Raw genomic sequence first — 24,702 nt, 5'->3', positions numbered from 1 at the left:
CTTAAACACAGGGGTGAGGTTAGTCCCTGCCCTTCTGAGTTTGGTGGCAGCTTCCAAATGCATCCAGAGGCAGCAGAGAGGTTCTGACAGCGCCTGGTCTGTTCACAGAAGAGCTGGGATCGATGAGTGTTTCAGGCACTGGGAAATGTGGCTATGGATCCACTCCCTGGTGAAGTGAGCTCAGTGCTCCTGAGCAGGACACCTCCACTCTCCACTGCTGCATTTCCCTGTCTTTAGAGTGTGGGTGCAGCTGAACAAGGTCCCACTGAGACCCCCCCGCCTTCCTTCCCTTCCTGCTGCCCCACACTGACCTGGGAAGGCTTCCCAAGCTCTGGGGAGCACAAAGTTGGAAAAGCAGAAGATTGAGTCCCAATTCCTCTCTCTTTCTGTGTCTCTTCTGCTTGGTTTTGGTTTTTTTTTTTCATGTTATTCCTTCTCCACAAAACTTTATTTGCTGTCTTATGGAAGGGAAAAGTATTTTCTTTGTTACTTTTGTGGGATGTGTACACCACCCCCACCAGAAAAAGAGAGATTGGGATTGATCTTTTCTACAGATCCTCCCCAACAGATGGACAGTGTGAATCAAATTCAGGTCTCTTCTGTGCCTTGGACAGAAAAGGCCTCGTCTCTCTGGGTTGGAGCCCAGAGTGGGAGGTTGCAGGGTGTTCCACAGGAATTCCCAGGAGGAACAAATTCACCAACTACCCTGGGAGCACCTTCAGGCCACGGGGTTCTTGTCATGGCTTTCCAAACGCAGGCTGAGGGGTGAGGTGAGGTGAGATGAGGGAGCTGCAGTTGGCAGAGGTGGATTTCATTCTAAAATGCTTTATTTTAACAAGGATTTTTCTGTGGAGTCGCTTGGATTTGAGCTCAGCTTCTCGGTGCTGTAACCTCGATTTCTATCACAGTGGAGAGGAGTTCTTGAAATCACAGATAATAGATTCCACAGAACTCCTGACAGGGGAACCCCAAACTTCTCTCTCATACCCGCTTCTTATCAGGGCCTTAATTCAATGGAGGGCTGGGCATTCATAGAAATTAAAAAGAATTTTGATCCTTCATGGCTTATTCTGCATAACTGTTGAAGAATTTCTCTTTCTCAGACCATCAGGGACTGACTGATCTGCAAGTATCTAATAATTCAGTGTATCAGAGAGTGCTAATCTCATCTAAACACGAGGACCTTGACTTTAGAGAATGAAACATGGAATATAATTGGGAAATTAAATTTTAAAAGAAGACAGCACTGGAATCCTGACTGGAGAGATAAGGGAAGAATTAGGGCCATAAGCAAAGTAACATGATGTCTGAATTCTGATTTTTAATTATTACCATGGCAACCAGCTCCTCCAGATCACAGCAGCCCTTGCTCCCCTCCTGTCCTACCAGATTCTGGTTTCAGATATGTGTCAAGGTGGCACAAGGATCATTTTGGTGGTTCATTATTCAATATTCATTTTTCACCCGTAGTTTTCTTCTGCCCTTGGGTAACACCCAAATGCTTCATGTCCCCCTTTACCACCCCCTCCTCGAACACTCCATGCTTCTGCTTTCACTTCCCGTGCCCTGGCCTCCCCGAGGCAGATCGGGTGAGCCTCTCTCCTTTTCCTTCTCCTGGAGATCTTTCTCTTCTCCTGGAGCCCCATTTTTTTTCCTGGAACTCCATTCCTGCTCCTGGAGCCCCTTTTCCCAGCTCCTGGAGTTTCTACTCTCGGGGCAGTTTCCACTCCAGGTACCAGCCCCGCCAGCTTGAGGCAAGACCCTCCAGGAAAGCCCCTTGGAAAAGGGGCAAGGAGAGGGAGGTGGGGAGCGGCTGTCCTATCCCGGCATCACTCCCGCTTTTCCTCTTTTCCTTTTTCCCTCTGCCCTGCCTGCAATGACCCAAGTGGCCCTGCTGCCTCGGCAGCTCCTGCGGAAAGCGGCCCCAGCCCTTGGGAAGGGCACGGAGATGGATTTTGCTCCGGAAGGAACCTCTGTGCAAGCGCGGGGTTCTCGCCTTAAGTCCGGGTTTAACGCAGCCGTAAGGTTTGTGGCGCAGCACAAAGAAGGATATTCATGGAGGGGAAAAGGGCTGCGTGGCTGGGAACAATATTGAGTTTGTTCTTGCTCTCCCTCCGCCTGGAAAGCTTACAGAAGCCCTAAAGAGAGGGGGTAAATTCTTTTTTTAAGGACAAAACAGTGAAGTTTTCTTTGGACCGGGCGCTGCCAAAGCCTGGCACGGACACGTCCCTTTCCCGCTGACCAGGAGCAAAGGACAGGTTTCCAGGAAAGAACATTTCGGGATTTCGTTTGTTTTGCGGCGGGATTGGTGGGTGCCTGGTGGGCCGAGCGAGGGGAAAGTGCTGCAGAGGGATCCGTGAGGGGTCAGTCCGCAGGTGCTCAGGGATGCGCGGTTGGAGCGGGCTGAAAACTGCCCGTGTTCCCAGGAGCAGCTGGAGAACCTGAGCCCGGCAAGAAAGGGAAAAACCAAAACCTCCCTGGACTGTTTTTTTTTTTCCCCGGTCCGGGTGCTGATGTTCCTACTGAGTGCATCCTCCAGAGCTTTATCCGTTTCTTCTTGCTCTTTTTTCCCTTTCCCCATTGCTGGCATCCGGAGGGTTCCAGTCCTCTCCCCTGGGCTCGGGAAGACGGGACAGGCACCTCCGCAGAGGGTGGCACTGCGGTGGCTTCGGGGACACAAGCTTCTGTGAACTCCTTCGTCACTCCCACTCCACGATCACTAATTACGTTTATACCAAATCGTTTTTCCTTCTTTCCCTTTTTTGACGCCCGTTTCTCGGGGCACAAACGCTGGATAATTGTCGGACTTAAGCAAGTCGTTGATTAACGCCTTAAGACAACTTTGTCCTGAAGGATTTAGGTCTTGTTTGCACCGACCCCTCTACTTGAAAGAGAAAAATCCCCCTCCGTGTCCCCGTGTCCTGCCTTTTTCCGGTGCTCAGCCCCCGCGCTGCCTGGGGAAGGGTTGGCATTTTTCTTCCCCTCTTTACCTTCAAGACACGGCTTGAATTTAAGTCGAGGTGGGAGAAAAGTTGATTTTTCTCCTGGAATTGTGGCACGTTGGAGCTTTCTAAAATAAAAGGCGAGCTTTTCCTGTGACCCCCGTTTTTAAGAAGCAGCAACCAACCCCCCTCCCCAGCTCTGCGACTTTTTAATGGCTCCGTTCTTTCTCAATTTACAGAAAAACGCCCCCCCCCCCCCAATATGCTGTATTTTGTATGAATTTTATGTAGTATGTATGAGTTTTGTATTCCAGCCCTCCCCTATGGTCTTCCAGCCCCGTGTTTAGAAGGAGAGGAGGTGTGGAGGGAAAGCAGAGCAAAAACGAGAAGAAAAGAGAGAGTGAATGCTAATGGGGAAAATGCTTTAAATCTTTCCTGTAAATCTCCAAATAGATGAAGTCTGAGGAACAAATTCAAAGCAGGCACAGCCTCCTGAAGAGAAGTTAGAGAGAAATATTCTGTTCAATTCAAGCGCATCAAGGGTCTCGCTGAAGTCTTGTTTGGCTAAGGTCAGACGAGACTGGGTTCTCCAATAAAAATAAATCTCAAATTAATTATGGCCTCAAGCGAGGGGCCAGACGTTCGGAGCTAGTGCACTGCAGTCTGTTTTTTTGGCCTTCAGTATTTTTGTTTTTTGTGCCTCAGCTTTTCAATAATTGCGGGATGGGGGAGGGAGGGCGGGGGCTGTTTTATTGGGACATGGAACTCAAATAAAAGCAGCCAGGACACCCCTGGCTCGCCCCTCATTGCGATGCTGTTTCAAAGCTACTGCATCTTCTCCCCCCCACTTTTAAGACATTATGTTTTACTTAGTACCGATTAGCGGGGAATAACTTCCCGGCTTCAGGTTCCCAGATCTCCTGGGCTGTTCCCGTAGGGAGGAGGGACCCGATCCTTCAGTTCTGCGGCTGGAACACTCTCCTGATTCCCTGTTATTGGTGCAGCTGAAAAGCGGAGGTTGGCCCAATTAGTTGGGTCTAAAATTGGGATTCGTTTCTGGGGATCAAATCCCAGGGCTGCTGTTTGGGTTTTTTGCTCGTAAGAATGTGGGCTTAGAAAATAAACAAACACGTCGCGTTTTTCTTTCTATGATGGGGTCAGTGCCAGAGGAAAGTCAGAGCTGGGGCTTTTAAACCTCCACGGGAACTGGGGGAGAGTTTCCGTCCAGTGAAGGCTGCAGAAGGATAAACTCTGGCCCTCTGCAAGTATGGAATGATGAGAATTGTACATAGGTTTAGAGAGAATGTCATGTATGACAAGTTATCTAGAAAGTAATATTATTTGATATAGAATACCCACAATGTATCCAGCGCTGGTCATATAAATACACGTGTATTGAAAGCTCGTTTTAAAAAGGGGAAACTGTCACGTTTAGTGGGAAATGAGGCACTTTCTAGCGACAAAGCCAGGGCGTGGATGCTGGGGTTTTTTTGAGCTCCTCTCCCCTTATCACCGCGTTAGTTCACAGCGACATTTCCAGGCTGGGTTCAACGACTCCTCAGCTGATGCTGCTGGGGTCAGAGAGGGTGACAGAAGCCAATCCCCTCTCCTATCCTCGGAAAATCAGATTCCCAACCTGCAAGAGGGCTCGGCAAGGTTTTCATTGGGCTTATTCCTAGGGAATAACCGGACGGTTTTAATTATGAAGTGATGCTCGTTAATCCCGCGTGGGTAACAGAGAGAAAATCCAAATCTTTGGGGTTCTGCGGGAGACTGGCACCGAACTACACCGAGGGTTAACTCCATTGGGTCTGGACATGAAACAGCTTCAGGCCGCATCCCCCTGTGGCTCCTCATTCCTTTCGTTCGGATCGCGCCGAGCGCGGCGTTTTCACCTTCTCCGTGTGGGGCTGCAGCCCCGGGGACCCAGCCCTAAGGACGGGGACGGGAGGTGGGGACTTGCCAAGCTCCCGAGATCAATACTGAACTAATTAAAAACGCCGCTCGACAATTCCGTTCCATTCATTAACGGAGTGAAAGAGAAAAATAAGAACAATGATAATAATTGAGGAGTAACCGATTTCTACCAGCCTGTCCCGATGTAAGCATTTGAAATCTTCCGTGGTTGCCAAGATCAAATGATTTTCCAGATGTCTGGTGGTGACCACATTAAACAGATCCTAATTCCTTTGCTGTACGTACACGTGCATCCAAAAGGGTGAGCAACAAATCCAGAGTGGCGCACATTGCTCAGCCCCGTGCCCGCCTTTCCTCTGCCTGTCTCGGCTCCCTTCTTCTTGGGTAAATGCAGTTCAATAACAGCTAAAACTCAGTTAGGTAACAGTTAAATACTCGGCTAAATAACAGTTAAAACCTCAGTCAAATACTCAAATAACAGTTGAATGCCCAGAGTCACGGCACAACCACCTAGGATGATTCAGAGCTTGGCGTACGGAGGTTATGAATATTCCAGCCTTTTCTAAAAAGTATGGCATAACTTCAAAGGTGGCTTTGGGTTTGGTTTTGAGGTTTTTTTGGTCTTTTTTGTTTGTTTGTGGTTTTTTGTTTGGTTGGGTTGTTTTGTTTTGTTTTGTTTTTTTGGGGGGGAAGGTGGGGGATTAAAACAAAAACAGAAAGAAAATAATAAAGCAAAGCTTCTATTTTTCGTTATTTGGGAGGAAAATAGCAGATTGTTTGGCTTGTGTTTAGAGTGTGTAACACCTTAGCTCATTCCCTTATCTCTTGAATTCTCCCAAATGTTGCTTTAGACCAAACACGGGAGGAAAAGCACGGAGCATCCCTGAGAGAGCCGGTATCACAAGTGACCTGAGCAGGCTCCGTTCGAGTCATGCCCAGACATGCAAAATAAGCCCTTGGGGGTCACGGTGCCGGTCTGGTCATAAAACGCAGAGTTGGGTTCCTAAAATATCTCCCGGGGGAATGGTGGGGATCTGTTTGGCAACCCTCCCGTCTTTGGGAGCGCCGGGGATGCGCGGCGGGAGCCGAATTTGTTTGTCCCTTCAGCCCGGAGCTGGGCAAAGGGGGTTTGAAGATGCTGGGCTCAAAGGGTTTTGAAGGTGTTTGGCTCAGGGCATTTAGAAGGTGTTGGGCTCCTCTCCCGTGAGCTGGGCATGTTTTCAGTTGGTTTCCCCCGGCCTGTCCCCGATCCTCGACTCCCCCCCCACTGCTGGTCCCGCAGCCCCTTCTCGAAGTGCCCTGTGAGGTCGGTGGGTGACGGAGGTTGCTTCCAGGGGATTTTTTTTCCCCTTCCGTTCGCGGTTAAGATCCTCAACCTGTCCTCTCCCTCACCCCCCACCTGCATTGTTTTCGGGGCTGATGGGGAGCGTTGTCTAGAGAGGAAACCATTTGGGTTTTGAAAGGATGCGTTTCACTCTTCCCTTTAACCTCTCCCTTTTCTGGTCGCTGCAGCCTCCTGCCATGTGGGAACGCCGAGGGGAGAGCCGGGACCGGAGCAATGCCGGGGGGTGGCAGGACAGAGGACAGGGAAAAACAAGAGGAATGAGGAAAGCAAAGGGTTAACCGTGATTTCTTTTAATTGAACTCCAGTTTTGTGGCCCTAGGCAAGGGGGGACCTGACCCCGCTAGCAGCATCCAGATGTGCTGCTCTCGGGGGACCCCGGCGCAGACCCCGGGACCGCGGAGCAGACAGGAGAGGCCGGGGGTGCGGGGCGAGGGGAGGCGGCCGGGCTGTCCCTGCGCTCCCCCTTCACCTCCCGGCTGCAGGCGGCCTCAATCGCCGGCAAGCAGCGAGCCAAAAACCTCCAGGTCTGGTCACGTTCAGCCCCGCGTCTGTATCCGAACTGAAAACTTGTAGCTGAATTGATGAGGCTAATTTCAGAGGAGGGGGAGGGAGGGAGGGAGGGAAGGGAGGGGCAAGGGGGATCTGCGGCTCTCTCCTGCCAGCTTCGGGCTTGGAGAAATAAAGTATTAATAAAGCATCTCTGCCGCAGCCGGGGAGAAACACTGGTGGCATTATTGCATTTCCCTTTTGGAAGGGGCAGGATAACTTTGGATATCAGCTTCCCCTCATCCCCTTCCCCGTGGCTGAACTAAAGGCAGGGGGAAGCAAAAAGCCTGGACACGCCTGGCGCTGGACAAGGTAACGCTCTCCACCGACGGGCAGGGTGCCGTCCTGCCTTGACACTTTTCTTTCTTGGCTTCACCCTCCTTTCCCCGCTCTGCTCTGCGCCCCGGTTTGTGGAAGTGGGGCAGAAGGGCCGCCCCGGCTGTTGCATGCCGTGTTCCGACGCGGTTCTTTTGGCAAGGGCGGGGGAGGGGGAGCTGGGCAGGCGGGTGTTCTCTCCTTTCCCCGGCTCCTTTGGAAGGGCTCGGCTTTTCCCGGAAAAAGGAAAACGCGCGTTTCTCCTCCGCTGCTCGCTCCGGTTTGAATGAGAGGGAGAACTGCAGTCAGGGGCTCGCCAGGTCTGGAGCGAGGTTTGCAGGCGGCTGGCTGAGGGGTTTTGTTTGCTGTGCCTGTTAGGACACGGCACCGGAGCGGTAAATTCGGCTGTTCTGATAATTATTGTGAGGTTTTGACATTTTTGTCAAGTGGGGACTGTCCCTCCCTGCTCCGAGGGGGTTTAACACCTCAGCGAGGAGCTCGCACTGCGAGAGGAGGCTGGGAGAGGACTCCCGGCACCTGAAAGAAATGACGGAAAGCCATCCGTGGCAGTGCTTTTCCTTCCGAGCCCCATATCCCACCCGCGAGACGAGCGGGAGTGAGGGGAAGGGGCGAAAGTGGCCGAGAGCCTGGGCTTGCCCGCAGCCCCATCCTCAGCCCGGCTTCAGTCGCTGGGCCGGCTCTGTCCTGCATTATTGCCTCACCGCTCGCTCCTGTCCCCCTCGGCTCACGCTCCGTGAAGGAGAGGGCTCGAAACATGCTTTAAATACGTTTTAATCGTCAGACTTTTTTCTTTTCTCCTTCCGTGAATTGCATTTACGGTTTTCTCCCCTTAATTTTTCCCGTTGACTGGAAAACGCATTAATAAAAAAATCTGTGGGAAGAGACGGAAATTCAGTGAGTCAAGCTAAAGCTGCTCCAGCCAAAAAAAAAAAAAAAAAAAAAAAAAACTAAACGTGGGATGACACAGGCTGCCTAACACGGGCTGGGGTGCGAGGCAAGGTCTGCGCTGGCCGGGCTGTCCCAGTGACAAACAAGAGCTGTGACAGAGGTGGCTATTGTTCTGCCCCTTCTTATCTAAATGGAGCAAATATCCTGTATGTAAAATATATATATTTTCATCAAGAAGGCAGGACCAGCGTAGAGACGAAGGTTTCCTCCTCGAGTGACTTCACTTCCCAAAATTAGCAGAAAAAAACGTTTCATCCGGTTAACTGTCTCTTTTTCGCTCTGCTGCAACAACCAAAGTTAAAAAAAGAGAGAGACCGAGAGAGAGGGAGGGAGGGAGAGAAAGAGGGGGGGAGAGGCTACGGAGGGAGCAACAAAACAGCTGGAAGGGCAGCGAGAAGAGAGAAAAGAGATAGAAGGATAAAAAACTTCAGGAGGCGTCAGTCGCAGGCTAAACCGGGTCAATGTGTGGAATATTGCTGGTCCCGGCTGGAAGTTTTTCCCGATGGACGGCACTATTAAGGTAAGGGGGCAGGAGCGGCTGGGGGTCCCCTCTGGCTGGGGGGGCTCTGGGAGGGGGCGCGGGGCTGGGGGCCGCCTCCGGCCGGGCTCTCTCCTCCTCCTCCTCCTCCTCCTCCTCCTCCTCCTCCTCCTCCTCTTTCGCCGCCGCCGCGTCTCGGGGCTCTCCCGTCGCCTCCCGGTGCTCGGGGGTTCGCAGCCGGCTCGTAGCCCCACGCCAGGAGCCGAGGAGGGGCCGGAGCCGTGCCCGGCTCCGGCGCAGTGCCAGTGCCAGTGCCAGTGCCAGTGCCAGTGCCAGCTGCTGTCCCCCGGCGTGGACCCTGGCCCTGGTCCCCGCTCTGGCTCTGCGGGTCCCCCGTGCGTTCCCTCCAGCAGCTTTTTTGGGGTTTTTGGCGGGGAAAAAGCCCCGGGCTGGAGGAGAAACATCACCCTGGCTTGGGGGAAAGGGAAGCAGAGTGTGGCAAATAAACCACCAACATAACCAACCTCTGGTGGCCTTGAGCAACCAGGGACCCTGCTGGGGCTGCGAGAGCAGTTCCCCTCCTGTGCTCAGGCCAAGCGACACCTCCCTGAGCCCCTGCAAAGACAAATCCAGCCCTCCCAAGCTCCCTGAGGTGCTTCTCCAAGCCCAGGCAGCACAGGGCTGGCTTTGGGGGACCCTTGTGTGATTCCGGCGGGCTCTTCTCGGGGGAGCGCTGCAGAACAGGAGCCGCTGGAACAGAAGAGCCTTGAAGCGAGAGACGCTGTGGGTGTGTTTGGGTTGGAGGATTTCGAAAGATGCCTATCGCCTGGCTGGGTGGGGTGTCAAGCTCGTCTTGAAAGTGCTTTTTTTTTTTATTATTTTTTTTTGTCTTTTTTTTTTTTTTTTAATTTTGCTGACCTGGGTAGAACGAAGCTGCAAACAGGCAGGAACTGAAACTGTCTCCCTTAGATTGCAGCTTGTGACAAGTGCACAGTTTGGAAGGGTCTAAAGAAAGGGGGAGGGAAGGAGATGGGCAGGAATAGAATATGGAAAGAGGAAAGAAAGAGGGAATGAAAGGGTGAATGTCAGAAAGGAAGGGAGAAAGCAGGAGTGTTGAAAGCACAATATTTGGGAGGTATGGCTGGAATAAGACAGGCTTTCCCCTCCACCTTCTCAGATCTGTTGCAAAAGTAAGTTGGGCCTCATTCAGGATACATTTAATGCACCACAACCTTCTTTGATTTGTGGAGCCCTAAATATTGTGCAGTGAAAGTGCAGAAATTCCACATCTGCGCCTTTGCTGCGGTGCACACGTAGACCTGCTTTTCTGCTCAGGCCAGGAGCCCCGTGCCCCATCCCCTGAGCAGAGTTGGGCCATTCCCCTCATCCCCATAACCCGTGAACCCCCGGGAGCTGCTGCTCTCCCCAGGGGCACAGAGCTGCTCCCCCCAGGCTGCGGTTTGGGGATGAGGAACTGCGACACCCCGAGCTGGCTCAGTCACGTTGGAGGCTGCGGCCAAAGGAGGAACTCGGCCACATCCCAGGTCACTGCCCCGAGCCTGGGCCTGCCCTGCAGCAGCTCTGCCACTGCCCTGCTGCCCTGCTAGTGCAGGAATCCTGAGACTCTTGGGACTTGGAGAAGCAGGATCTGAGACAGCGTTTCCTCCTGGGCTCCTTTATGGAGCCGTTCCAGGACCAGCAGCACTTTGCGGGTCCCCTCTGACAATGTCCCCTCTTTCTGGGCTGTGCACTGAGATCGGTGCTCCTGTCCTGCCCAAAGAATTCACTGAAACTTCTTGCAAATTTTCATACAGGCAGAGAACAGTGAGTTCCAGGGAGTGCCAGCCCCCCGGACTGAGATTTGCTGCAGGGAAGGCTGAGAGCCCCTTGCCTGGCTTCTCACAGGTGAAGGACAGCACGAGAGGATGTGGCTTGAGATGCTGCAATGTTTTTGGTGTGCTGAGCTCTGTATTTAGCCTGTGATACAGGGTGGGTGTGACTCCGAGGGCACAGCAAAGCGAACCCGGGCACCTCCAGAGCAAAGCAATTTAACAGCAATTGTGCCCTCGGTTCCGCTTTCCCATGTAGGCATTGATTTATCTCAGGGCTCTGCATTTGTGTCAGGAAAAATATGGCATAAAGATGCACATCAGTGACTGGAGAGCAAGAACAGCACTGAGAAAGATTCTTTCATCATCTACAGCAAGAACATGGGGTGGGCCCAGATGAAATCTGAGTTCCGGAGTGGGGAAAGGCACTTCCCCCCAAACTCAGAAATATTCCTGTCCTTGGAGAGGACAAGTGCTAGATTTGGGACAGGGCTGTGCACTCCAGATGATTTTCTTCTTGAGCAATTTAAATTTGACAAGCGACTTTTTTTAAGCCTATGCAATACTGTTCTACAGACTAATTGTTTTAATTGAGCTGAAGCCTTTAACTGCTGAGTGGCAGATGCAGGGATGTGGGTCTAGCCTACTTTGCAAATCTCTCCCTTTGCCTGCAATCTCTATATTTTAGCTTGTACTCTCCTCTTCATCTTTTCATCAGAAAGGGTCTTGGTGACTCTCTGACTGTTGGTTTTACCTCCCTGGAGTTATTTAACTTCACACCTGCCCAGCTGCAGGTGAAGGGACAAATCCACTGGAGCTTTGAGCTATCCCAAGGGCTCAGAACCACACTGGGGAAACCAGGCATGGTCAGAGAACAAATGTGGTTGAGGTGATCCTTGTGCACATGGTTCCCTTGTGGACATTGTGTGCAAGTGTGAATTGAGTTGTCCTCAGGCTTTCAACCCAGTCAGGGAATTCCATGGATATAAACATAAAACACAGGATCAGCTTGGGATTTTAAGTCATCATTCCCCACAATGCACTGACTGACATCACATGTGACAGTGCTAAGTCAATGCACCATAAAAATGAACACATTTTTATTTATTCACAAAGGATTATTTATCTGGAAGATAATCAGATCACCTGCTGAGGAGGTTTGTAGCAATTTTTGCTGCATTCTCTAAATAATCTGTGTAATACCTGCCATGAGTGGAACTGTCTGGCTTGGGAAGCGCCCCCTGGAGCAATGCTCAAAGAGCTCTGTGGACAAAGAAGTGCAGGAAATCTTTCTGAGTTCTTTCTACCTTCTGTTCATATTTTGTGAACAGCGTTGGCAGATGATGATGGGAGCTAGTGAAACCCCTGACTCGTGTGTTTGCACTAATTTTAAATAGTGACTAACATTTTTATTGCACCTCCAGTCTTTCAAATCCCATCTTCTTTGGGTTAACACCCCATTTTGACTGACTTGCATTGTGTTTGGGGAAACTTGGGTTTTATTGTCACACAATATATCAGAAAAGGGCACATCTCATCAACAGCAAGACGCTCATGCATGGCCTTCCTCACAATAACAAATGGTGTGGTTTCGAACTGCTTTAATTGTTTCAGTTCCACTTTATGTGTGAACAATTAAAGCAAATATACTTGCCAAAGCCTGCCTGTTGATGAAAAAGCAGATTTTGTGTGGCTGTTGCCTTCATTCCATGAGTACAAATTTATCCTGCTGTTGTGGCCATCCGAGAGCCCCTCTGAGGGACGTTCAGTGAGCATTTTTGCATTGCTCAAGTGGAGGACAACCTTGTCCTTCATGAAGAGCGGACTCGTGTGTTGGCGTTGCCATAGCAAAGGGTGGGGCCGGCTTTTGGAGCAATCGCTGTCGTTTGTGAGCTGGAGGCGTTTGCTCTCGCTCACAGACTTGGCCATCGGGCTCTCAGACTAAGAAAATGTTTCCTTTTTGAGCAATTTAAGTGTCTGTTTGGCTCTTTTTAATCACCCCAGCTTTGGCCCCTGGGGGGTTGCCTTTCCTGGCTAAAGGGTGTTGACTCCTGGGGCAAGGCTCCTAATCTCCACACTGGAAAAATAAAAAATAAATCGCAAAGATTTGAGGGACAACAACTTTCCATGTTGCTGTCCCTCAAAAGCAATTTGGAACAGAACCATCTGGAATTTCCAGGGCATGAACAGCAATACTCCCTCCTATCCTAATCCCCATTCAAATATATTTATATTGCATAATAACTTTCTAACATCAAAAAACATTTGGAAAGATTTTATGATGGGGATATTTTGATGCTGCTGCTTGATTTTCCCTTCAAGATCTGTGTAGAAGGGGCATCTCCTGTCTTAGCATGAACTTCCAGCCTTGCTGTCCTGCTGGGTGCTCCCAGCTCAGAGTGTTCAGTGCTGGCTCCCACTTGCCAGCAAACACTGGCACTTTTCCGAGCCTGTAGTGTATTTTTTTTCCTGCTCAGAAAAGGCTGATTGCTCTGAAGAAAACCTTTACCCAACGAAACAATGCAACTGCTTGGATTTGAAGCCCTTGGGGTTTCTCTCCGAGGCTTTGAGGAGGTGCTGAGAGCCTGATGTAGTTACTCTTCACCTTCACAGGATGTGGTCACTTGAAGGAGTGAGTAGCAGTGCATGCCTCGAGGATTCATGCTTTTACTTTACTTATTGGTTTTAATTCTGGGCTATTCTTTCTGTGGGATGGGGGAAGGAACAGCTTCTGTCCCTGCTCACAGCTCTTCTCTCACTGGCAGTTCTGTGGGGTGCAGGATGTTGCTCCTTGCAGTGTCACCATCAGGAGACAGGGGAGGCTGCACCTCGGAGTGAGCTCTCAGCTGGCACCCTGGGAGGTGACATATGCTGGGGGAAGGGCACTTGGAGCAAGGTTTGCAGGGTTTATTTCCTCTGGGTCTCCCCTTCCTGGACTGACAGGAGTTTTTTCCTCTTGAATTCAGCTCCCATCTGCTCCAGAGGGTCAGGTCTAGAACACATGAATGTACAGCCTCCGCACAAAGCATCTCCCAGTCTTTTTTTTCCCCATAACCCATCAGTGTTTGAGGTTCCTTTACAGCCCCTCATCAGCAGCCCTTGAAAAACAGAAGTCTCTCCTTGTGCCTGAGTTCACCTGAGCACTTACAGACAGACCCCATGTCCCACCTCAGTGCAAACATGCACCAGCAGGAGAATTAAAGGAGCCAAGGGAGCCTTAACTTCGGGGTTTTGGGTATTTGTGGGTTTGCTGAACCCCTAAAGCTGCAGAAGCCTGGTGTGCATGGATGTGCCCTAGAAAAAGCAGGTCTAACACATTGAGTTTAGTTCTACAACTTGGTTTGAGGCCATTTTGCACCAGAAATGTGAAATTGTCTTCAGTTCTCTCACTTAAATTGGACAGCAGGTCTGTTTCCCTGCCTGTGCCTCTCCTGTGCTCTGGGGCACACCTGAACACAGGTGTCCTATGCACATAAAGCTCTGGCAGCTGAAAGGAGCTGCCCCAGGGCACCTCAGTGGCACAGGGTCTGTCACACCACCCTGGCAGAGGGCCAAGGACATTTCCCGAGCCAATAAAGATTTTCAGACAAGACTGGCTGCACATTTATAGCTGGGTTTGAAGCAGAGACTAAATGATCCCCCCCAAATGTGGGTTTCTGCCTCCTTTGGGAATCATTTGTCAGAGGTGGAGCCAACTCGTGGGTGCTGTGACACCTGGGCAGTCAGGGTGCCCTTCTCACCCTTCCAGTTGTATGAACAACAACCTGTGTGCCAGGACAGTGCCTGATCTGCTCTGCTGAGTTCCAGGTATCAAAGCCTTCAATATGTTGATGCATTTTCTGCTTGTTTTCTTCCTTCCTCTCATTACCAGGCCACATAATTACTGATGCGTATCTCCCCTGCAAGTACCACCCACCTGGAAACCTGTCTGTGGTACTGAAGTTACCGCAAACGCTGCCTCCCTCCTGCCCCTCCTCCTCCACCTGAAGCTTTTCCTTCAGCCCGAGGCACAGCCCCAAACCAAAGGGATGTGCAGCAGTGGGTGCAGGAGGTTCAGGCTCTCCTGACAAACCTCTTGCTTCTCCAAACAGCACCAAAGGCAAAATTAGGGAATAACACCTTGACTAGGACCAGGGGAAATAGAGGAAGAAGGTTCAATCACACAGGGGTAGTGCAAAATCCCAGCCTTTGCTCCTCTTCAGGATACAGAAAATGACCCTTCATGTGTATCCAGCATTCTTTCTTTTCCAGATTTTTCACTAAAATCCAGTAAGAAGCACAGCACAGGAGATGAAGTGCCATGGATAAGTTTGTTGTTTTATTTGCATTTATCTCCTTCTTGTTCTCACAGGAAAGACCAAACCAGGACTCCACCAGGGCTGTGAAGGAGTCAGAAACAATTAAAATAAATTAAAAAGCCTTAAGCCCAGCCTTCCAAAGACGCACACCCAGGAACTGAACGTTACCATCCTTGTCAGTCATCCAGGGACAGTGAAAAATAACCCAGCGAGCAGCAGAGCCTCTCATTACTCATCTGCTGATTCCTCATTCAGCAAAAAACTGCCCTCCTTAATACTGCTGGTTTTGATCTGAGGGGAAGAGATAAATTAGCAAGAATACAGTTTTTTAAGTTGGTTGATGAGTGAAAGAAAGAAACTGGAGTAAGGTATGGTGGGGTCAGGGGAAGGTGTGGTGAGTTCAGGAAACCGACTTCTGTACGATGAGAAAATACTTACTTGGATGGCTTGTTATAATGGCTTTTCTTCCAAAAAAAAAAAAAAAAGAAGATAAGGAAAATATTAGGAGAGGTTAAAATACTCCTTTTACAGTTAAATACAGAATTTGGCTCTCTGGTTTCTTCTGAATATCTCTTCTTGTTGTTCCAAGTTTGATTGACTTATAACTGCATCTGAACCAACCTCACATCAGTTCCTTTTTATCAGCCAGAGTGAGACTTCCTGTGCTCCGCAGTCTGGTTTCCTGATGTGTTTCCTTTTTCCTTTTAACAGAACAAAGGAAACTCTAACTCCTCTGTTGCTCCTGTTCCCAATCTCCTTGGGGCTCCACACACTCTTACCATCCAACATTTGCCTTGTATTTTCTCTGCCTGGAGTTCCAGTGCCCTCTTCTTCTCTGCCAGCTGCACAGGGGCAAAAACTTGGTAGTATTGAAAGGAAACCACTGCCAGAGCCACCATGACCAGCAGTTTTTAGTAGCTAAAATGTAGTAAAGCAGAAAGAGAAGCTCTTCACCCAAAGGTTCAGTGTGTCATTGGAGATATGGGATTTTTAATATCCTGCTGAAGCAAATACAAGGTGTTGAGGTCTCAGTGATTTGCTCAGGCTGATGTTGTGAGCTTTGACACTTGAACCTGGGAATTTGTGGGCCAAATGTGGAGCCAAATTTTGGGCTAAAATGTGTGGGCCAAATGTGGAGTTTCCACCCAAAATGGAAATGCTCCCCAAAAAGGTTACCCATACACTGTCACTGCCTTGGCACACGCTGGAACTGGCAGCTCTGTATATTATATTTTAATCTGGATTCTTTTTAAACCACCACACTGAAGGGCAATTACACTCTTCTTGCACCGGTTTTCCCTCAGCTGTGAGAGGCTGCAGTTCTCCTTCAGTCCTGCCATTCACAAAAGGAGCAGCCTATGGCTGCAAAATCCAAATTCTGTCCTTCAGTGAGAATCCTTTTCCTTGGGAAAGCCCTTTTTCACCAGCTGTTCTCCTGAGATGCTCCATCCCCTTATAATGCCCATATCTCAGAACTGAGGCTTTTTTTCTGCAGAAAAATCTCAAATTCTTGTTCACTTGCCTGACAAGAATCCCTTGTTCTCCTATTCAGACAGAGGAACACCAGCTCAGAGCAGGATTGAGTACATGCCTATAAAACTCCTTCAAACACAGCCAGAATCCCCTGGAAAAGCGTGGAGCTGATGTTAGTGCAGAGCAAAGCAAAAGTCCTGATTCTGAGGAATAGATATAGATTCCCACTGAAATCAGTGAAAAGAGCTCATGCTTAGATTTTATCCATTCATCCAAACCCAAGAGCTCAGCAGGATTAGAAAGGAGAAGGGAAATTGGGCTGTGCAGCCCCTTGGCCACCTGGGTGTAGGGGCAAAGGGAATTTGCCAACTCAGCCTGCCCAGAGCAGGCAGCAGAAATCCAAGGTTCATTTATTCAAACCATCAGCACTCAGGGATGACAGAATATAGAACAGGATTGGAGATTCTGGATTTGGCTGTTTCCTGAATATGCCTGAACGTGTGTCTGTGGTGTGGAAGGGTGGCCAGAGCAAGGCACTGGTTACACCAGGCTGGGGCAGCAGAGGATTCGTGCACCACCTCCAGGGATAGGCCGTTTCCAGGGAATCCTGCACACCCAGGGCTAAGGAAGGAGCAGAAACCACATTATTTCAATCCAGGAAAAGAATTAACATCGCTGCCCCCCTGCAGAACTGCCTTTCTGAAGGTTTCTGTACACTGCCTTGAGGTGTTCTCTACAGTCAAAAATACCATTTTTAATCAAATCACTTTGGACTGCCCAGCAAAAGGCATCAGAAAATTATATCCCTACTGTAAAATCCTGGGGAAAATCAAGGAAGTTTTACCTTTTCTTCTGTGTTCTGTTTATGGAACAATTTCCATACAGTATAATTCAATTTCCATAAAAACTCCCTTGATGTAATCCCTATTAAATTCTGAGGATTTGTCTGTGAGGGTTGTGCTGCAGCTCAGCCTTTAGGATTGACTCCTGATTACAACCAGAAGTCGTGGCTCTATGATTAATTCCCTGTATTATGGGAGTTGTCCCCAGAGGCTCCTATCAAGGACAACTCTGACACGTAGATGGAATAAGAGCCCAAAAACCAAGCAGGCAAAGGGAAAAAGGAAAAACAACCAGGAGATGAAATGCAGGAAGCTTCTGGTCACTCAGCAAGGCACCGGCAGAGATGCAAAGATTCTGCTTACAAGTTCCTGGCATCAGAATTGCCCAGGGAATGGTGGATTTTAAACACCTTCCGTGGTTTTACCACTGAAAAGTCACCAAAGGCAGAAATGATTGATACAGTACGAGCTGAAAAGGGGACAGATCCCTTCAGCACTGATCCCAAAAGCCTGAGAGCTGCTTTGAGCAGCTTCTGTGGGGGTCTCCAAGGCCACTGAGGATCCAGACGAGTCTGGGCAGCCAGAGGTCCTTCAGGGCCACTTTGCTGCAGCAGGGACAATTTTTCTGCTGATGACGCTCCCAACCCAAAGCAGAATTCACATGACACGAGCCATAACAGCCTTCCTTAATTAGATCTAATATGCCTATGTATATATTTCCACAGCACAAATATTTATATTTTGCTGATATTTCTAAACTGATACATCTGACTTTGTTAGAACCAACCAGGCTTTAAAATAAGCACTCACTGGAGTGATTTGTTAGGCCAGAACTCTCAGCATCATCCTGCAAACATTACCAAAATTGTCTTTAACAGCTCCAGTGACAGGAGAAGGAATGAGCCCAGGTGAGGGACAGAGAGAGCAGAGTGTCTGGGGTGCATTGAACTGCACACGTTTCTCCTGAATCTGTTTTTCTGCCAGATGAGTGTTCGTGCAAGATTCATGAGTGTCACGTTTTACCCCAGTGATGGTGAATTCCCCCAGGACACTTGGATTGTGCTGGAAGTTCAAGATGTCTCCAGAAGGCAAGGGAGAAACGCCATGGCTTGGATCCAGCTCAAGCTCCTGCCCTGCCCACGCTCGTCCAGCCTGTCACAACCTCCCAGGACACGGTGTTGTCCTGCAGTCTGGGCTGCAGAAAGGGGAGCAGGAGCATGGGCAGGTCCAGGATGAGAAGTGTTCTTACCCACCCAGGAATTGGACAGAGAAGATGCAGGACAGGACTTTGCCCTGGCACCCCTCTGTGTGGCCCTTGGCAATGAGACTGGATCCTCTGGGGTGTGAGCACAGTGTGCAAGGCTGTGTAAAAACCTTACTCCATATGCAGCCCTGTATGATCCTTTTGCGAATCCAATTTTAACTCCAAACCCAAACTCTTTCCTGCCAAGGACAACATTTTCTATCTGTCAGCATTCAAGTTCCATCTCCCCCCCCTTTGCAGGTTTCCACAGGGCATCCCAAACCCACCTTCACAGCTACAGGAATGCACTCCCTGCACAGCACTCCCAGAGCAGCAGGCAAAGGTTTTAACAAAGGGGCAGAGTTCATCCCCTTCAGAAAGGGAAAACAATGCCCTGAAGTTCAAGCTCACTTATGATAAATCCTCTGGATTTGCACCACAGCACCCGAGAGCAGACATGCTCTCATCCTCACAGGGCACTGGCTGGTCAGTAATGGATGGAATAAAGTTGCAGTTTGCTCCCTGCTCCTCAGTTTTGGTATTCTCCTATGTCATCTCTGCTGCAGGAAGGATGTAATTATGGTTGGTCGTCGTTAGTGTGAGGAATTATTTGTGCTGCAGCAATGCCTGGAGACCAGTGTGGTCTCTGCTGTGTGTAACAGGATAGTCTTCCTCAAAATTCCTTAACGGTGAAGAAAAGTTAAGGCACTTAATTTGAACTCCAGAGTGGGAGCAGTTCTAGGGCTCTGTTCTGCTGTCAGACAGGACCACGTGCTGTCATTCCTTTCCCCAAATCTCTAAGGTTTCTGTAAAGGATTTTCTTTCCACCGCCACTGCTCCTCATTGAACAGGACTTCTGTAACTTCTTCCTTCTGAGGTTTGGACACTTTTTTCTGACTTGGAGCTGGCATTTGCTCATGACTGATTCACGCCTTTCTCTGGCCAGCACCACTGCAGCACTTTCCCTTCCCAGGAAATGTCCCCAGTGCATTTACAGACCACTGCAATACCTCCCTCTTGCTTTTGCTGGGACAAACAAAACCTTCATGACCCCTTCACACCTTTCTTCTCCTGGTTATTCCTCAGCCCTCAGCTGCACCTGATCCCATCTGAATTTGCCTTTTCTCAGCATCACTGGAATGGCACACGCTGTTCCCAGCGCTTGGCTGGAAGCGCCCTCCTGATGCAATCCCGGGATTGGGATGCTTTGGCTTTTATAAATTCTGGTGAATCAGAAAAATCTGTGCTGTTAATTGACTCCAGTCTCAGTGTCAGCAGTGCCCAGCCTGGCTCAGTCTGTTGTGCCACCGTGGGATCTCAGGCACTTCACCTCTCTGTACCTCAGCTTCTCATCCGTGGGACTCAGCAAATCCACTGTTCCCTCCCTGTCTGCTCTGCTCCAGTTGCAGCAATGCTCTCCCAAGTTGGGAATGACTTTGGCTCTGTTCAGGAGCAGCAGAGATCTCAGCGCAGGCCTGTCCTGCAGTGCCATGATGTAGACTGAGAGATCAGTTTCCCATCATTGTCCTTCATTAACACCCCAGAACTTTCTGTCCTGAGAGATGGGTGTAGTTCCCAACCTTCGGGGTCCCGCACATATTTGCAGTGTGGCTTTAGAGAATGGCAGGAATGCTTTTCCCAGAGGCTAAAGGCCATTCTAGAGGAGGAGGCAGGGTGTGAAGGCCTACAGATTTTCCAGGGGTTTGCAGTAAGTGCCCTAGAGGAGGAGGAGGCAGCAGAGTCCATGTATGTGCCTGTAGAGCTGTGCCGTGGATCCGTACGCACAAATACCAGATGGCTTCTTGCATAAGCTGAACTTGATGTATTTAAAACCCAGTACAGGCTCAGGACCCTGCTCTAATTCTCTCTTTCATTCATCTGTTTCTTACCCTATTGCAGTGTGAAGTTCTGTCGTTTCAAAACTAACAGCTGCAGGCTTCCAAAAATAAAAATAAAAAAATTAATTAATTAACATAACCCTAAGCCACAGAAACTCCACCTTGTGAGCAGCCCTTTGCTCACCACGTGCAGCTCTGTGCCAGGCTGGGGGAGCTCAGGTGGCCAGGCAAACCTTTGGAAAGGTGAGATGTGGAAGGTGTATGCACTCCAGCAGGGAAATGTGAATTGGACATGTGGGGGTAGCAGAGGGGGAGCTGGCTGTGCAGAGGAATCCCTCCAAGTCCTGACAGACTGTTCTCCCAAGTGCCACCAAGGTCCCTCCTTACCCAGGTCATGACCTCAGCTGTTCTCAGGCCCCGAGGGCTCCATTCTGGTTGAGCTTAGCTCCACTCTGTGAGCTTCTGGCTCCACAAGGTATGTCCTGCTTTCACAGCCTGTCCTACCGCACAAGAACCACTCTGTGGTCCGCTCACGTCTCCATCAGTGCCTCATGTCCTCCCCAGGCTTCACTCACCCTGCCTGGGTGTTTGAGGTACCTGCAAACGCAGCAGTGTCTGATACAGGTGTGCACACAGGGCTCAATGGATGGGCAATTCCCTGAGTACACAAAGGGCTCTGGAGTGTCATCAGCTCAGGGATTAAAGGAGAGAAGTTGTGCTCTCACCTTGTACAAACTGCAGGATAAAGTGGTAGAGTTAAGCAAATACCTCTAAATTGGCTCAGTTTCGGGCAATGCTAATTTAATCTATCACAGAATCACTGCTTGGGGTGCGCTGGGAGGGACCTCAAAAATCACCTTGTTCCACCCCCTACCATGGGCAGAGACACCTTCCACTAGACTAGTTTGCTCCAAGCCTGGCCTTGGACACTTCCAGGGATGGGGCAGCCACAGCTTCCCTGGGCAATCTGTGCCAAGGCCTCAAAGTAGGAATTTGTGATCCAGGACACTTGACATTCATTCCTGGCTTTGCCAGTGACTTTTTGTGCAGCCTCCAGAAGCCACTGAACTCTCAGACAGGCCTGGTCATTTACCCCCGTGTTTATCCCCTGCCTGCCCATTCCTTGAGCTGCTTGGACTAGGAGCCATCCCCCAGGGTGTATTTTCCCAGCATAAGCACAGGGGCAACTCAAAGGTTGCTCATCCTGTGTTGGGAGGTGGGAATTTCCCCAGGAATTGTGTCCAAGACCTGCCCTTGGATATTCACCTTTTGTTATGACTCAGTTAAAGGGTTATGGAGATAAGGATACTTCTAGAAGAGAAGCAGTTCAGAAACCTGCCATTATCTGTGACAAAGTTTTCTTAGCATATGAGATCCTAATCAGACATCTATTATTTAGTGAGAAGATAACAAGAAGAGATCTCTCAGCTGGTATCTGCTCTGCTCAGCAGATAACAATCAGCTCACGTGGCCCTCTTTAAAAACTCTCAACTTGGGGTAGACTCAAACCCTGCAAGTGAAGTCTCCTTGGCTTTATTCCTCCTCCTTACCCAGAAACCCGGAGCAAATCATCAGAGGTTTCCATGCCTTGATTTTCCTAATTGTAAAATAATAATGGGAAATGCTCTTCTGAAGTAAAGCTGAAAAGTGACAAATCTCCACAAAGAGTTTTGTAAGCCCTGGATAAAGAACACGCAGGTGCCTGAAATGTCAGCAGAAAATCTCTCTGAGTTCCAGTTCAAAGCAGCTGGATGCAAGAGTTGCAGCTTTTGAAAGTAGGAAAGAACTATTTATAGGACATAAAGTGTTCTGGTACTTGTGAAACACCAGAGAGAACACAAGAGAAAAAGTGTGTGCTCTGCAGCCCTCAGCCTAAGCCAATGTCTTATAGGAGCCTTGTGGGACACGTTGTGCTGGGCTTGTGTGGTCCCAGCCCTCTGGCCCGAGCAGGAGAGAGGGAGTGCATCCCACAGCGTGTCCAGGGTCCCGTGGGATGGAGGTGGCCTTGCCTGCTCAGTCCTGCCCACTCCCGGGGACACCTCTCCTCCTTCCAGTCCTGACAGAGATGCAAGGGCTGCATTAGCCATGGGCTGCTTTTCCATGGGGCAGAGAGGGTGTGAGGTGTCCAGGGAGGAACAGAAAATCCTGGTGATGTGCTCTGGTGATGTGGTGACCAGAACCTGGGATCAGCAGAGGAGCACAGCTCCCTTTGCCGTGCACTTGGCTCTCTCAGCACTGGCATTGTTTGATTTTGGGCTGCTGGGGCAGGTGCAAATCTGCTTCCAGATCACACCCGGGTACATGGCAGGCAAATTTTCCCGAGAGGCTGCAATAACAAGAAACAGCTCTTGTCTCTCAATGCTCCATAGAACCGGGGGCTCTTCTGCAGCACCTGACGGGGCCTTTCCCCCTCTGCTGCACCTTTGTGTCTGCCTGGACAGTCATTTAGCAAATGCCATTTGTGGCAAAGCTGATTCTTAAAAGACAAAGGCGTGAAAAAAAGGCAGCTGAAATGAGTTTTGGTTTTTGAGTGAGATCAGAGCCTTGGTTGGGTGCGGGGGCAGTGCAAGAGTGGAGTGCAGGTGTGAGAGGCTGTTGCTTCATCATCCAGAGAGAAAGGATGCACAGGCTAAACAAAAAAATGCAGAAGGCAAATGAAAAGTTGCTGAAGTTATATGAAAAGATGCATAAGTTATACAAAAACATACACAAGCTAAACCGAAAGATGCAGATCCTAAATAAAAAGATGCACAAGGTAAATTAAAAGATGCCCAAGTTGTATAAAAATATGCCCAGGGTGAATAAAAAGGTGACCCAGGCAGGCAACCTGAAGCCTAAAGGACCTGGTACCCTGGCAAGGTCATTCACCTGCTCTTCTGGGCATGAATTAGTGTGTTTTAGAAAAGTGCTCATTATCTCACTAGGTCAAGGACATTTATTAGTGCAGAAGCTGAGAAAGGCGTCATGAAGCCCAGGTTTCCTCCCTCTGGCTGTATTTCAGTGGAGTGAGGCAGGGTAGGATGAATTTCTGGAATACTGGGAAATTCAGGAATATTCTTTGCACATAAACAGCAGGAGCTTCAATTGCTACTTTAGTGAAGGAAATGAGGACAGCCTGGAAATTGTGGCTTTTTATGGACAATAATATTGCAGATTCAATGAAACTTCTGCCCACCACCTCCCCCATCCCCAAAGGCACAGAGGGCAGCCCTGGGATGAGGCTGGAATGCATTCCCTGTTTGCCAGAAGAGCCTGAGGAACGTGAGGAACTGGTGGGAGCCATCAGGCAGGTGACAGCAGCCACCAAGGCCTCTGCAGCCACTGCTCCACCCCGAACACCCGGTGTGATGGGAGTGCACGAGCCAGAGCCGATGGGATCTGGACACCACATGGCCAGGGAGGCTCTGGGAAATCAGGGAACATGGAAGAGAAGATGGAACAGGGACAGCGTGGGGCCAATCGGCTGCTGCAGAAGGATGGAAAGAGGGATGCTGGGTGACATGGCACTGCTGCTGCCAGCTCTTGTGTCATTTGGTTTTCATCTGGAAAGCCTGAATTATGCTCTAATTGCATAAGAATATCACATTTTATTTAATAGAACTGAATTTCTTAGGATTGCACGGAAATGCTTACAATGATATCCTGAAAAGTTTGAAAAACCATTTATACATACAATCCCATGTTCGATTAAAATTATATTCAATTAAAGCATGGAACTGGAAAGCAAAGCCCCCCATGGCTTGCTGTGTGTATCCTACTAAAGATCATCAGCACCTGACATGAATAAGTGTAAAAACCAACAGCAGGATGGCTTTAAGGGTTTAATTTTAGTCTGTGAGTGATGAAATGGCAAAGGAGGGTCAGGTAGAACCTGAGGAGTCAGGGATGGACAAAGATGACTTTTAGAAGGAGATCTGAGTAGGCCCCAAACACGCTGGGGTGCCTGGAGCCCCACTAATCTGTAGGACGGAGGAAGGAGCCTTAGGGCAGAGCTCCGGGCCAGCGCTAGCCCTGCCTCACCCGCCTGCTCCGGCAGCTCTCTGACAGGTACGAGCTCATCAAAAATTTCAAAATTCTTCAAAATGAAACCTGGCAAAGCCCGAGCAAAAGCTTTTTTGGGGAGGAGAAGTCAGACGCGTTCTGCCCCTCCGGGCACCCGGCCGCTCTCTATTCTTCCCTGGCTCCCACAGACGATAAAAGGAGCAGGGGTCCGCGTTTATTAATTAGGGATGACAATAGGACACCTGGACCAGCACCTGTCAGAATAGGATGCAAATGAGCCCAGGGAGCTGCTCGTGCTCGCCGCAGCCCTAATGAGTCACTAATAGCACAGATAATGCCTCGCACTGCATTCACGGGGCATTGGCTCAATTGCAGTAATTAATGCGCCCATCCCGCGCTGCAGCTCCCATTCACAGGCACTTCCTGATGCTTTGCTCTCGCTGTTTGTTTTTTAAACACACAAACCCGGGACTTATTATGTTTGCAAACAATGGCCTCGTGGAGATGCTCTGATTTACTGCGGAGATAGAGGGGGATGATGTTTGAAAGCCTAAATTAAAGCAGGATTTCCTTGTGTTTTCTCAAAGGAAAGGTTAACATTTGCTAATAACTGTCATAGGCTGCAAACGGTCTCAGTGTCATATGATGGATTTTTCTGATTGCTT

The 24,702-nt window shown here is 49.6% G+C and overlaps 1 protein-coding gene across 2 annotated transcripts in view; it reads left to right on the top strand.

Annotated features, from left to right (window-relative positions):
• The first annotated feature begins 8,395 nt into the window (after positions 1–8,395).
• Positions 8,396–24,702, top strand: part of FLI1 (Fli-1 proto-oncogene, ETS transcription factor) — a 76,386-nt gene continuing 60,079 nt past the window's right edge. For both annotated transcript variants that reach the window (XM_062508525.1, XM_062508524.1), the window contains exon 1: positions 8,396–8,554. In XM_062508525.1, the coding sequence (XP_062364509.1) occupies positions 8,537–8,554 (18 nt within the window). In that variant the 5' untranslated portion in view covers positions 8,396–8,536. The remainder of the gene's footprint in view (positions 8,555–24,702) is intronic.

The sequence above is a fragment of the Cinclus cinclus genome, chromosome 25, assembly GCF_963662255.1.
Source record: "Cinclus cinclus chromosome 25, bCinCin1.1, whole genome shotgun sequence".
Taxonomy (NCBI): domain Eukaryota; kingdom Metazoa; phylum Chordata; class Aves; order Passeriformes; family Cinclidae; genus Cinclus; species Cinclus cinclus.
Note: the sequence above shows the minus strand (reverse complement) of the source record. Positions and strands in the feature narration are given on the sequence as shown.